Below are 13,790 nucleotides of genomic sequence, written 5' to 3'. Positions count from 1 at the left end.
AGCTTCACAAATGTGAGGATTTGCTGCTTTTCTTTTACTAGTTTCTGAGTTTTTACAAACCAAAGAATCAGTTCATTAGTTGAGAAAATGATCGGCAGCAGATTGATTCACAATTGACCAAAATAATAGTTGTGGTATTCCTAGACAATAAAGTTCAACAATTGCTCAATCTGAAACCAGCTAAAGAAGAAAAATATTGTTTACACTAATGATTCAGTCAGAGCAGCACTTTTACTTTATTTATTTTTTTCTTGATTATACTTACATAGTTAAGGTTTTAAAATGCATGACTTTTACATAATGTAGTGGAGTACTTTTATAGTTGTGTTACTTTTACTTAAGGATCTGAATTCTTCCTCCACCGCTGTAAATGCTGGTGTTGCAATGTCAGTGAATTACAGCATTTATTTAGAGAAAAAAAAAAAGAAAAAATAAGATATGAGCTGCTACTCTGCATGTAGCGAGTACCTCAGGCGGGGATCTCTGTGCTAATGTAATCTCTGTGGTGAGAAGTGTTTAACCGAGGCAAAGTGATGCAGTTCTGACACTTCTGCTCAAACTGACTCTCATTCATCACATCAGTTAACTTGTTAAGTCTATAAAAAGATAAAAAGGAGACATAGGACGCGTTCGGGGCTGTGGCTGAGATTAATGGCTATGTCGTCATATCGTCAGCATTTTATTTTTTATTCTTTTATTTTGTGACTTTAAGGGTTTTAGCAGTCTTCTAGTTTCTGACTCAACATGTTTAAATAGACAGGTGTCTATATGTACATTGAGACAGCTCTTGTTTGCTGTAATCATTCCTCAGACCCTTAAGAGACTCATTCCTAATAAGCTTCCAGTGAAGAAATTAGGGGACAAAATCCTCAAAGTCCTCATTATGTGCAAAAATATTCAAAATTTTATCTGAAGCAAATATGAGGCTTTTGTGAGTATCCCCCAAAGTTACTGTCTTTTAGTATAAAATTCCCTGTGCTCCCTCACAGAGCTGCATTGAAAGCATTAGTAACAAAAGAGTGAATTTTGGACTAAAAAGATTGTAACTTTAAGACAGAAAAACTGTGAACTCATCCTAGAATCCAACAATAATACATTATTTAAAAGAGCTCAGTATTTCTAAAATCCTGCCTACAGCTCTGGGCTGCATTCGACAAAGAGAAAGTTTTTAAAATCCGGTTAAATCCAGCATGAAGAGCATGAATACTTGCTGAACAATGCTGGATAACTCCACAGGTGTCTTGTGTCTTTATGTCCAGTCAGTGAAGCTTAGCATGACTGGATGTAGACAATCATGGTTTTCCATGTGGAGAAGCAGCTCATACATTATAAATACAGGACGTTTGTCCGTCCTTATTCCCCCCCCGGGCCTGCATTTATGAAGCCTCTCTAAGTTTTGTTCTTATGAATCATGCTCCAATTTAAACTCTGACTAAAAATACTCTACAACCATATTTATGAGTCTTTCTACACACACTCCTGAGTTGAAGCTCCCCTCTGAGGAACATCATCGCTTTATGACACTCAGTCGGAAAATAAAGAGGAATGACGTCTTGGAGTTTCCAGCTCTTATGCATCCAGTACAAATGATTATAAGGATGATCTATATACAATTACACAAATAAAATGCCATCTCTAATGGTTTATATCACCAGATATTTATCTCGTGCTGCATCCTGCCAGCAGGCCTTTGTTTGTTTATTATATTACAAGCTGTATTAAATGTGTTTGTGGCTACAATAATAGGAGATATATGTGCGGTTCCCAAACTATTTCAGCTCAACACCCAAAGGACCAAAATTTAAGATACATCATGAGTTGCCAAAACATCAAAACAAACCATGAATTTAAAATGTATATAAAGTCAATGTAATTTATTATAAAAGCACACTAATCAAATTTGCAACAAAGGCTTTTAATTTGAAACTGACATAGGATTGTTAGGTTTGTATGAACAGAATTAAGCAGTAACTATAAAGCAAGACAAACAGGAGCAAATAATTAAAAAAAAGCTTTGTACAAAAAAATGTTTAAAAAGCATCCTAAGCCTTGAACATCGACGCTAACACTGAGATAAAGTCAACAGTTTGGGTTTCTAGTTCAAAAAGGAAAAGCACTCATTTTCAAATATATGCTGATCAAAACTCATCATTCACAGAAGTTTACACTACTTTCTGCTCACCCGCTACTTAGTATTTTTCTATTTTGGCACTTTTGTAGAAGCTCCAATAGAATGCAACAGCAGGGCTATGGCTATGTGCTGACACTCCCCTGCAAACACACACACATACACATGCTCTCTTCTCTGAGCTGTTACTGTTAGCTCAGGTAGCTACAACACAGGTGCAATACAAACTTTTAAAAAAAAAAAGAGCCCCATGCCTTGGGGACACAACTCAAGCAAGGGGTTTGGGGGTCCACCCCCATGACATTTTGACTGCCAAACACTTAATTCCCTGCATTCTGGTGAATTATTGTGTATCAATTTGTGGTCGGGCAAATGTACAGTTTGTGTTGCACTTATTCCCTCAAACAGGACTGATCCACTTGTGGTGCATCTACCATTCTGGTCGGTATTTGGACAGCCTCTTTTTTTTTTTTTTTTTTTTTTTTTTTTTAAATCGACAGACTTGAGCTGGAGGTATTCACCGACGTGCGTCTGAGGCTCTGTAACCAGGGCAACGGTGACACTGAGTGACAGACAACTTGCCTGTCATTCTGATTTATTACGTCTCTGCTATGTCTCATGAAACTGTTTTAGTTTGTCATTTCTCATGTCCTTCCAAGCATATGAAAACATAGTATAAGCATTCGTGTAGGATAAAGGTAAAAAAAAAAATACTAAACAAATCATGTCTTGTATTGATTCAGTAAGGGACAGTGCATTATGCTGTATTTTTCTATACAGGACGATCCTGTATCATACAGGACATTCGGAAACCCTCGCTCAGTCCATCTCTCTGGTCCAGTGTCTCATTACCTACTATGTTGCCACAAGACCACGCCCTGTACAATGGCGGTGCTGTCCACCCCAGCTGCATTTTACCACCGTGTTTGAGCTTTTTTCCCCCCCAGTTGAATCTCCATGAAAAGGTTAATCTGGTCGAAAGCTGCTTTTTCTGTCTCTCATCCCACACCGCCTGCCACATTATGACCAATTACACTTTCAGTTAATGAAATTAGAAATAGATGCCTACCTCTAATACAAGCTTGCTTCAAATAAAGCTCTGTTACCTTCTGCAGTAGAGGTATTTTACACCGCCAACTGGGCGGATATGCGACCCCTGTTGGGCCACAAGGTTCATTTACTTAGCTATTCCCCGAGCTTTTGGCCGCGTCTCATGGCCTTTCTCTGCAAGAATGAACCTCTACGCTCAAATTTTGGACATGCTTGTGCACTACTCATGGTCTAAAGTCTCATGTGAACTGCTTTTTAAGTACTGCTGAACTGTTCTACTCCCTTGCTAACCCTGTAGATCTTTCTGAGTAAATGCACATTAATCTGTGACTTCACATCTATATAGAATTCTTTTCGCACATAAGAGGCTGCATACTAATTTCAGTGTGATCATAACAGTAGAATCGTGTGAGCATTAAAAATGCATCTTTAAAATCTGGCTGTGCAAAAACTGTAACCATATCCTCACTTTCCTTGTTTTTTTTAGCTTTTAAAGCCTGGAAGGTAGTTAGGCTGATGTGTGAAAAAGCCTCTAAATCCACCTGCAACCAGCTGAGCTCCAGTGAGAGTGTTGACTGGGGAGCGATGTGATGGGAGATGCAGGTGTAGAGTTTTTAAAAGGAAAAAAAAAAAAGGCCTCTTACCGCCAGGATGTGCAGCAGAACGGCCCCACTCTTGCGTTCCTGGCTGGTGAAAATGTCATCGGGGAACTCGTGTATTGCTGAGGAGAGAGGAAATGTCACCGTCACCACACATCAGCAGCATGACAGCGAGGTAACGTGTCCCCGCCCCACCCAGAGGAGCCTGGGATGCCCTGATGGTTTCAGAGGGCTTACACTGAATTAGTTTGTTTGTGGCACCTATGGGAGTGTTATCACTTTTCTTCTTGTTCCATCTCCTTTCTCTGGATTATCTAATACAGCAAAATCGTCTAGTGTACCTACAAACGGCACCACCACCAGAAGGGGTCAAATGCAAATGAAATAACAGCCTGTGATCATCATCCAAGAAAAAGCTGGAAACTCAGACAACATCAAGGGCTTTGAATTTTTCAAAGAGCTGAAATGGCTCAAAACATTTTTCGAAAATGATCCTCAGCCTGTAGTATGTCACGCCACTCAGTCAGCAACCAATGACTTCATACCTATTCATGGAAGAAGAAGAAGAAAAAAAAAACAGAACGAGAACAGTCAACCATCACATCTCCTCAAAACCTGATGTAAAAGCTCGGGCTATATTAAGAGCCTGAAGTCATACAGAATTAAAGCAAGCAGGCAGAAAAACCTTCCCATGCTGAGGACTCATCATCTATCATCCAGAGCTCCAGCTGGAGCACAGTGGGATCATGGTACTACCATACGGCTCACATCTCTGGGAGCACACCCGCTCCGCAGTGCACCTGGCTGGAGACAGAAGCTGGCTGTCTTCCTGACGGGACCCGGCATCTGTGGCGAGCGGCCTCTGTCCGACCTGTTCCTGTCGGGCCCGAGCTGCAGGCTCACATCTTGTCTCTCCTTGTAACAAGCTTGCAACATAATGTAGCATGCTGCTAACACAACCCACAGCTATCTCTGAGCTACAGTTAGCTTTATCCTGCAGGCAGAATCAAACCATCTAAATGAATAACAACACAGTCAACTGTCATGCTAGCAGCTCTGTGAGGGATAGTGGTGCTTTGAGATACATGCTGACTACAGTTATCAGGGTTTCAACTTTTTAACTATATACTCACTATATATGCACCCAGAATGTTTGGTGCTGTTTTGTCACTGTGCGGATAAATGATGAAGATTTAGAGTATATATACTGTATAGACATTTCCCCTTTGACTTTCCTGTCAACATCTGTTTTACCTTACTAACACCAAGTTTTTTAATCTCTACATCTCACTTCATTTTTTGCAGCAAAATGGGATTCAAGCACACACACTGTCAGTCGACGTATTGGTCACAAACACGCTGTCAGTTGACCAAGACAGAGAAAATGTTTTTCAACCAATAAAATGGTGAACACAGTGGTACGCTTCCTGTGATTGGATACAATTGACGGCAGTCCAAACTTTCTCCTTTGAGGCGAACCAGAGTGCATTTGTTTAGTCCGCACCAAACTTTGAGCCTGGCGTTCACACCAACCCAAACGTAGGGGGGGCACACGCTCCGGGGTTTGGTTCAAACTTGGTGTGATCACGCTGTAACGGTCAGTGGTTCACAGTCACGGCTAAAAAAACAACTAGAAAGATGGGGCTTCTTTGCTGTGGTACTACCTTAAGGTAGCACTCTTTAAAAAAAAAAAATTCTAAAACACAAATGATGCGAGAACAAAATGCTGTAGCGTGAGCCAGCAGCAGAACAATGCTGTTTACAACAGAAAATAAAAGCAAGATTTGGGCCCTTGTCACATATGGACTCGTGAAGTGGAACAGTGCTCACCTGAGACTTCTCACTGCATCTGTCCCAACCTCAGCAGCGCTGCCTGTTTTTTATGATATCTGACGGTGCGCACACATGACTAAATCAGCGCAGCGTTTGGAACACTGCACAGGCAAATCAAATACTCCACAGTATGTAGGTGCAAGCCCACTTAATGAACTGCATGCATCCTGGATTTCACTCAATTACATCACATATATGGAAATGTGGTACATTTTGTATCTGCATGTGTCATCTAACACATTATCTTTGCAACAGAACAAAGAGCCGTGACACAAAAGGAACTACAGGGCTATTTCTGGCAGTGGGACACAAATTAATCCGACCTTGATTTTTGCAGGAGTTTTGGTGTCTCACGTGCCACACTGCAGCACTTCATGACACAGTAAATGCAACCCATTAAAGGACAGAATAATAAATAAAAAAAAAAGCTGAATGGGTAATGTAGATTATGACCTTAAAATATAATGAGAAACTGCACAACACCTGGATGACATTGGAAGCTCACAGCAACATTGACTGAGGCAGGCAGGCGGCTTTAGCTCATTTCATTTCTGACAGGTTTATGTGCTGAATGAAACGTGTCGGAAAAAGCCGACGGCAACAAGCAAAGGCGCAATCAATTACAGGATTTGTCAGCTGTGCCCTCAGAGGTGACTGAAAACAAACTGATGCCAATACAGAAGGCTAAACTCCTACTGATACCTCATGGACAAACAGCCCGACAACCTACATTATTCTGACTGCTGAAGGTTGCCTGTTAAAGGGATAGTTCGAATTTCTTAAAGAGGGGTTCTATGATGTACTTATTGATAGTTTTAGCTGCAGTAGGTGGTGGTCGGCACACCCGCATTTTGTAGAAGCAGCAGGAGAGCCATTGTAGGAAGCTTAGCAACGTTTTGATTTTTGCCACCTGAAAAAAGATCCACCTAAAAAAGACGAACAAAAAATAAAACAATATCGATTTAAGTGTATGCTGTATTTAGAACATTTTCCATGCCTCACACTGCACTATATATTGCTTGCCATCTTTGCCATTTTTGTGTATTTGTTTTTTTAAATGTGCAAAATAAAACAAAAACACTCGTGAGCAGTTTCATGCAGGATTTATTTTCTCTCTACGGTAGAATCTAATGAGCTACTTTCTTCTTCTGAAATAGAATCTACCGAAACGTCCTGCATAAAACTGCTGACACAAGGTCTGTGGATTGTCTTGAGTAACCAGGTCATGATTCAAGAGAAGACAGATTTCTCTATGGCTGATATCTCAACTCACACCAAAACAATCAAGATGGGAGAAAAAAGCTCTACAGATAAGAAGGAAAACATATATATTTGATTATGGGGTAAACTGTCCCTTTAAACTGCTTTTTTTTCAGGTTGCTACAATACAGTTTTTTCAGCTGGCCCTGTCCACAGCAGTATATTGCTAAGTTTCTGTACTGGTGCTTCTCTCTGCTTCTCCAAACTGAGGGCATGTCGACCACCATCTACTTTTAGTTTTAATAAGTACCTCATAAAAACCCAACTTCAAATAAACCAAACTATCCGTTTAAGCTTCTGAAAAAATGTGAAAACCATGGGAAAAATATCAGGTTTGAATTTCCTGCTGTCCGAGCCTTTTTACCTCCTGCTCCCATGTTGAGCCACCAAACCTGCAGGTCTGCCATTAATCAATAATTAAATGCCTTTACCATCTGTGTTCTTCAGTTATGTGTTCAGCCCCTGGCCACTGTATACAAACAGGTCTGGCTGGGAGTGCGTTAAAAATAGGCGATTGCGAAAGGTGTTTAAAGGGCGCCGGTGCTGGGTTGGCAGAGAGATGATAGGCGGGCAGGCAGGGAAGGAGGGGTCACCTCCCAGTCCCTGTAAACATTTAACCAGACAGCGTCTACAGGCTTCGTCTGCGTCTCCTCACTGTAGAGGTCAAACCGGACATCAACATGCTCCTACAGCCATTTCCCACACAAGGACAGGACAGGACGTACACACCAGAGCGGACAGATTGCTTAAGTGATGCATCTCAAATGAGGCCCATAAATAGAATCATAAATAATATGTAGCTCAGTTGAATTGTTCATTTGGAGAAATAAATTGGAGAGGGCACATCGTTATGATGCACTGTGTGTGTGTGTTGGTTGAAGAAAATGTATTCTCATATTTATTATAAATTCATTCATCAATTAAAAATGAACACACATTTGTAGGTTACAACTTCATGAATTTTCATTATCAAGTCAATCTGCCGATTTCATTCTTCATTGAGTTTTGGCCTGTATGACGTCAAATGCTTCAACCATCGATTGTGTATCAAAAACAGATGCAACCCACTGAAAATACCTTTTATGGCTTCCACGTTTCTCCATTAATATCCAAACCTTCCATGTACATTTTCCTATCGCAAAGACACCAAAAACAATCATGACGTACGTATGAGAAACAAAGAATGCTACAACAGGCACAAGTTAGGAGAGGTGAGCACGAGTTGGGAGTAATTTAGACTGAAGATCTGGAAAAACAGAAACCCATTTTGATTAAATGCCTCCTATAGATAATGCATTAACGGTTAAAAAATAACTAATACTCTTGAGTAGGTTTTAAGAGGAATACTTTCTATTTTTACTTTAATACCAGTAGTTTTACTTACAGTTAAGTGCTATTTCAGTAATGTAACAGTACTTCTATATGAGAACAGATTTTCAGTACTCTTTCTACCTCTGGCCATTTCTGATGCATAGATAATGCAGATATGCTGCAGCCAAATTTTATGATGCGATATGGCACTGGGGTACAGACTTGTACAGATGTATAAACATTTGTCATCTTGAACCAAATGACACGTGCCAACTTGTTATTAATGACACCAGAAATTCTAAATCTTCAGGTAAATATGTTCAAGATGAGCAGTGCCAAGCAAGCTGCTTCTGTTCTGCTGAACAAAGGTTTTGTGATTGTACAAATCTGAAAAAACATCCACAACTTTCATCTATCCTGCTGTTCTCGTGTTTGCGTTAGGCTGCTTTCCTCTCTTTTTGTGGCAACGAGGGAGGGGGATTGTGAACAAGGGACGTCTGGAGCGGCGCGGCAGGCAGGAGGCAAAAAAAAAAAAAAAAACACAACTCCTCTTCAGAAGCTAAGCTTCAAATCTATAAATAAACCCTGGATTCTCTGTTTGGACACCTGACTGTGCTGCTTATGCAAGAAATTACTGGCAACACTTTTGTTCATCTGTCTCCCCAACCCCCTCCTCCTCATCTTCTCAACCCCAGAAGTAATTACAAGTCCACACAGAGGCTTTTATGAGATGCAGTGCTGCCATCACTGTGGTCACTTAGGGACAGTTTGGAAATTATTAAGGGGAAATGAGGTCAGAAAAGAGCGGTCTGAAGACATTGCCCTTTTCTTGCCACAGATTTATATTTTATTTCAGCCTTCCCTTGCAAGAAGAAAAAATACAGGGCTTAAAAGTAAGGATTACCCAGGGCGAGTAAAATGCCACGTCAGGCTAATAAATCCAGCAACTCTGTTGCCAGATCAGAATGAATGATGGAAGTAGTTAAAAAGTGAGCCATCTTGCTTCCTTCTTGTCTCTGTGCACACCCGAATGCACATGTCCAACTCTCAGAGTTTCATTATTTGTTTATTTTAGTGTTGACATGTTTACTGTGTATCTACTGTTCCTGTGACTGGCAGCTAAAAAAAACATTGTTTTTTTCTTTGTTCTTCACCTCTTTTATCTAATGAAGTAAGTGGATTCATTGTTTTGAGATATTTGGGGGAGGTTGTTGCAATCGTTTTTCTACGTAAACAGAAACGTTCAAAGAAAATATCTGTGGACGGTCTTGCTCATCACTTTTGTAAAATCCCCAAGACTCAATTTCAGATTCCAGCTTTTATTCCATGTACTGTGAACAAGTGTATTTCTTGAATTTGTTGTGACACTTCTGCGTAATCAGTAAAATAAAAAATCAAGTTTGGCGATTTGAAACACTGAATTCAAGCCTCATATACACACAGTATATTGTCTCTACACATGCCTCTTTCCATTTTTAAGTCTTGTTTGGCATTTAAAAAAAATCCCTTCAGATAACCTTAATTTGACATATTAAAGCCAGAGCATGCCAGATATTCTTTACATCTGTGAAATTATTATTCCATAATCTGGTAATATATTCCAGATATTATGGTACTGTTACATAATAGAGCTCAGTATCAAATGCCGTCTGCTGTCCCAGGGACAGGACAGTACACAGAGCAGGCCAGTCTGCACCCAACACTCCCACAACTGTGGTGGCCTAGGAAAAAGACCCAATTATTAGATACACAGACAAAGATGGAGCCAAGCAAAGAATATTTAGTCTAAACTAAAAGTTACTAAAGGGGAAAACAATTTTTTAAACTGGTCCAGTATTGAGGGAGAGCACTGAGGCCAGCAGCTGTGAAACTGAGCTACGACATAATCCCTCTGGACAACTGCGCACCGTCAAAGTACGTCCACTAAAAATACATGTTTTTGCAACTGACAGGTTCAAATTGTCATTATAAGTGGATGACAACACAGTGGAAATGATCATTACAGAGATATTTTGTTCAACCAGAAACTGATGTTTTAATGCTGTAGCCAAACCAACCAACCTCCATTTGCAAAACTATAATTTTAACAGTCATCTTCATTCAGATTTGACAGAAACAAAAATAAATGAATAAAGAAATCACCAAAAACGTCTGGGTTCATCTTTCCACCGTTCCAAAAAATCATTAGTTCTGGTTGGGTCAAAATAAACCCTTAATTCATCACTTTAGATATGAAAATATTCTGTCTGTACACACCTTTCTCCCCTGCTGCTTCTCTAAAGTCCAACCTCCCTCTTGCTCCTCACAATATTTTCACATCTATGAATCAAAGGTTTAGTTTGACCAAACAGGAGGTTGTAAGATAAGCTAAGGCATTTTCTGGTGAGTTTTATTTTGTTTCTGAATGAAGATGAAAATGTTAAAATTACAGTTTTGCAAATGGAGTCTGTTTAGTTTTGCCAGATGAATAAAACAGCCGTTTCTGGTTTCACAAATCGACTCTTACACTCTGACAAAATTATGGAAAGGATGTTTTTTTTTTATACACTTATATTAACAAGCTTGAAAACAATCAGTTGTAGTGGACTTGCTTTGACATTGTCCTCATTTGTCACTTAGACACAAAAACATGAGAAAATAAGATCCAGGTTGAAAAGTACCAAAGTTATCCTTTAAAACAGAGAGCAATGACTTATTAAGCAATATTATGATGTTAGCAAGATGTTTTGGCAGAGAGCCTGGTGCTACCTTCTGTCACAACCCGCTCACCGGCCCACAGACCAGCCCGGTCATTAACAGAATACAGTTGACACTCCAGTACAGTAGTCAAGAGACTCTTCAGAGGAGAACGATTCCTCTGGGTCATTATTAGTCCATTAGATAATTAGCTCGCTCCAGCAGACATCATTGAGCAGTACGACTCGACTGCGACTGGCATCAACGTCTTGTAAACATGACAACACATCACGAGTCGCCGCCTTATTGGAAAAACTCTGGATCACACAGAGGAGATGAAAGAACAGGGGCTCAGTTTATCCAAAACGCTCACGTTTATCCTCTTGTTGGGTCAATACCTTCACATGCTCATACATCACATGTACGACTGCTCTCACATGGTCATGTAAGCACTTAAACACATGCAATTACGCCTGCATGAACACACTCGCATACCTATTACCACATCTACTTTTAGCATGAATTCCCATCAGCCTGTATGTGATTGTGTGTGCATGAGAGTGCTGCTGAAAGAGGCCAGGCTGGTGGACCAGAAGACTCCTGGTTCAATAACCTAAAGGGGACACCGCTGTGAAGCGTATGCATTCAGCTGCGTACAGAAGAAGTAGGTAAACAGCTCCCTCAGGGTGAGGTATGGATCTGCAACAACAAAGAGAACAGAGCTACCGTGCCGCCGCAACTATAGGTATCAAGGTCATTTATTATCATTACACAACACGGGGTTGTACAATGAAATGAGAGTCGTAGTACCTTCATGCTACACACACAAAACATTTATACAGATAATTAAATTCAGAGAGGAAAATAGAAAACAAAATTAAAGCTGCAAGCAGCAATGACTGGGGAGTGTGACAGCTGCAACCTTGTTGCCGGACACTGATTCACGTGCTTTGGACACAGTTCAATGTCACTTCCTGTCTCCATTAGGTGGGGCTACAGATCACACAGTAATTATAAGTTATGATCAAGTGTATAGAGTGTAAACAACACCATTAAAACAATTGCAATGGTGTGGTTTACATTTTTAATTTTAATAAATCACCAAAATATCCAACCTCCTGTTGAGTTTAGGCTACGACTCCAAGAGACTTTTTTGTGCGTCTGGGCATGATAGATGTGCCTACCAATTTTGGTGCATTTGGGTGAAACATGCCACTGGGGCTGCTGTTTAGGGGGCTTATGGAGTCCTCACACTAGATAATTCTCTCTGAACATTTATTAACCTAACAGTGTGAAACTTTCTCAGACACATGGTCCAAATCAAATGGGTCACCTGACATACATGCTTACACAATGATAAAAGTAAATCTTCAGTTGGTTTAAAGTATATTGCATGTATGGATGAATAATGCTGTATTCAATATATGTTTACCTTTAACATTTTGTGCACCACCAGTTCCCTTGGCATGGATTTTAATAATTTATTTGTTTCACTATTTTACCTTTTTTTTCTTAGTTTTATTTTCTTAATACATCTATTATTGTCATTTATTTCATGAGTTGTTGTTTATATATATATGCAAAAAACTGAAAAATGGCAATAAAATTTAGTTATGTCATAAAAGTATATATTGCACATATGAATCATACTGCAGTACTACATGATTCATTACATTTAATGCACTATTTACTGTGTTCACTATTTTATGCATTTTTTCTTTTCTTTAAGGTGTGTCCCTGAATTTGTCTCTGCCTGAAGAAGGGCTTGTGCTTGAACCATCACATGGTGGTATATTAAGATGTATTCATGGGAGCGTTATCTAGAGTGTGGACTTTCTCCTTTTTTGATATATTTTTATTACGTTTTTGCATCAATCTTTGCATCTGTTGAAATGTTTAACCCTGTTGAAATGTCCTACAGTATGTAGCCTCTGTTTTAATAAAAAAGTTCTCCGCAGCAGCAAATCTGAGACAGAACAGAATGTGAATGCATACATACATAGAGGTCAGGCATGTTTGAACTGCACAGTGCAGAGAGTGCTGTGTGCAGGTGCTCGTGCCTGCGCTCCCCTCTCCGCTGCATTGTTCCAACGTTGGCATGCAAGCGAAAAGCAAAGCGAGGTCAGTTTCCATTATGCACAGCAGTATAATCCCCGCTTGTGTAATTCCCTTTTAAAAAGCCTCCTTCTGGTGTTTCCCTGGAGTTGACGAACCCACATTCCAATGTGGACTGGCTGCTACACGCTGGCAGATTTACCCCTCCATGTTGCCGCCAAATTTCCTGCCTACAGCCCCCCAATAAACTGCTCCATCTACATGTTTCCCTCAAATCCTGCCTTTTGTTCTTGCCAACAACAAAAGTCACTCACTGACAATTATTTACACCAAATGAAAAATGCAACAGCTCTTGCTGGGTGCTGACACTTCCACTTTGGTCCAGAGTTACCTCCAGCTCCTCCTCACCCACGCCACTTCTCATGCCAAACATGCAACATGTGCAGCCACTGCCCATGAGCAGATTAGTGCCATATCTAAAACCACTATAATCAAATCCGGTCGGATTAATTCATAGTACAGACCGAGCTACACTAAAACCTTTGCTTTGTTGTTCACTTCTACTTTTTGTGCTGTCGTCTGCTTCTACCAGGCCAATTACGCCACTCAAGTGGGAGTTTTCAATATGTGGTATTAGCAGCATCTTTATTAAAAGAAAATTATTCCTCCCACACTACATTAGCCACGGTGCTCTGCCCCTATCCAATTTTTTATGTGTGCCACAATTGGCATCAGTTTGGGGGGGTGACTCCCAATTCTATGATCAGACTCTTCACACAACCTGAACAAAACAAATTTCAATGCTGAAATAAAAGTCTGTACCAGATTTACAGTATAGCAACTTCACAAATTTAAAACAGTTTAGATGTGTTCTGTTT

General features: G+C 40.1%; 1 protein-coding gene across 3 annotated transcripts in view; it reads right to left on the bottom strand.

The window, feature by feature from the left end:
* slc24a4b (solute carrier family 24 member 4b) overlaps positions 1-13,790 on the bottom strand; it is a 53,176-nt gene that overhangs the window by 20,185 nt on the left and 19,201 nt on the right. For all 3 annotated transcript variants that reach the window (XM_084737473.1, XM_084737472.1, XM_084737474.1), the window contains exon 3: positions 3,823-3,899. In XM_084737473.1, the coding sequence (XP_084593599.1) occupies positions 3,823-3,899 (77 nt within the window). The remainder of the gene's footprint in view (positions 1-3,822; positions 3,900-13,790) is intronic.

This window comes from Lutjanus erythropterus, chromosome 15 (genome assembly GCF_056507025.1).
Source record: "Lutjanus erythropterus isolate fLutEry1 chromosome 15, fLutEry1.hap2, whole genome shotgun sequence".
Lineage (NCBI taxonomy): Eukaryota > Metazoa > Chordata > Actinopteri > Lutjaniformes > Lutjanidae > Lutjanus > Lutjanus erythropterus.
Note: the sequence above shows the minus strand (reverse complement) of the source record. Positions and strands in the feature narration are given on the sequence as shown.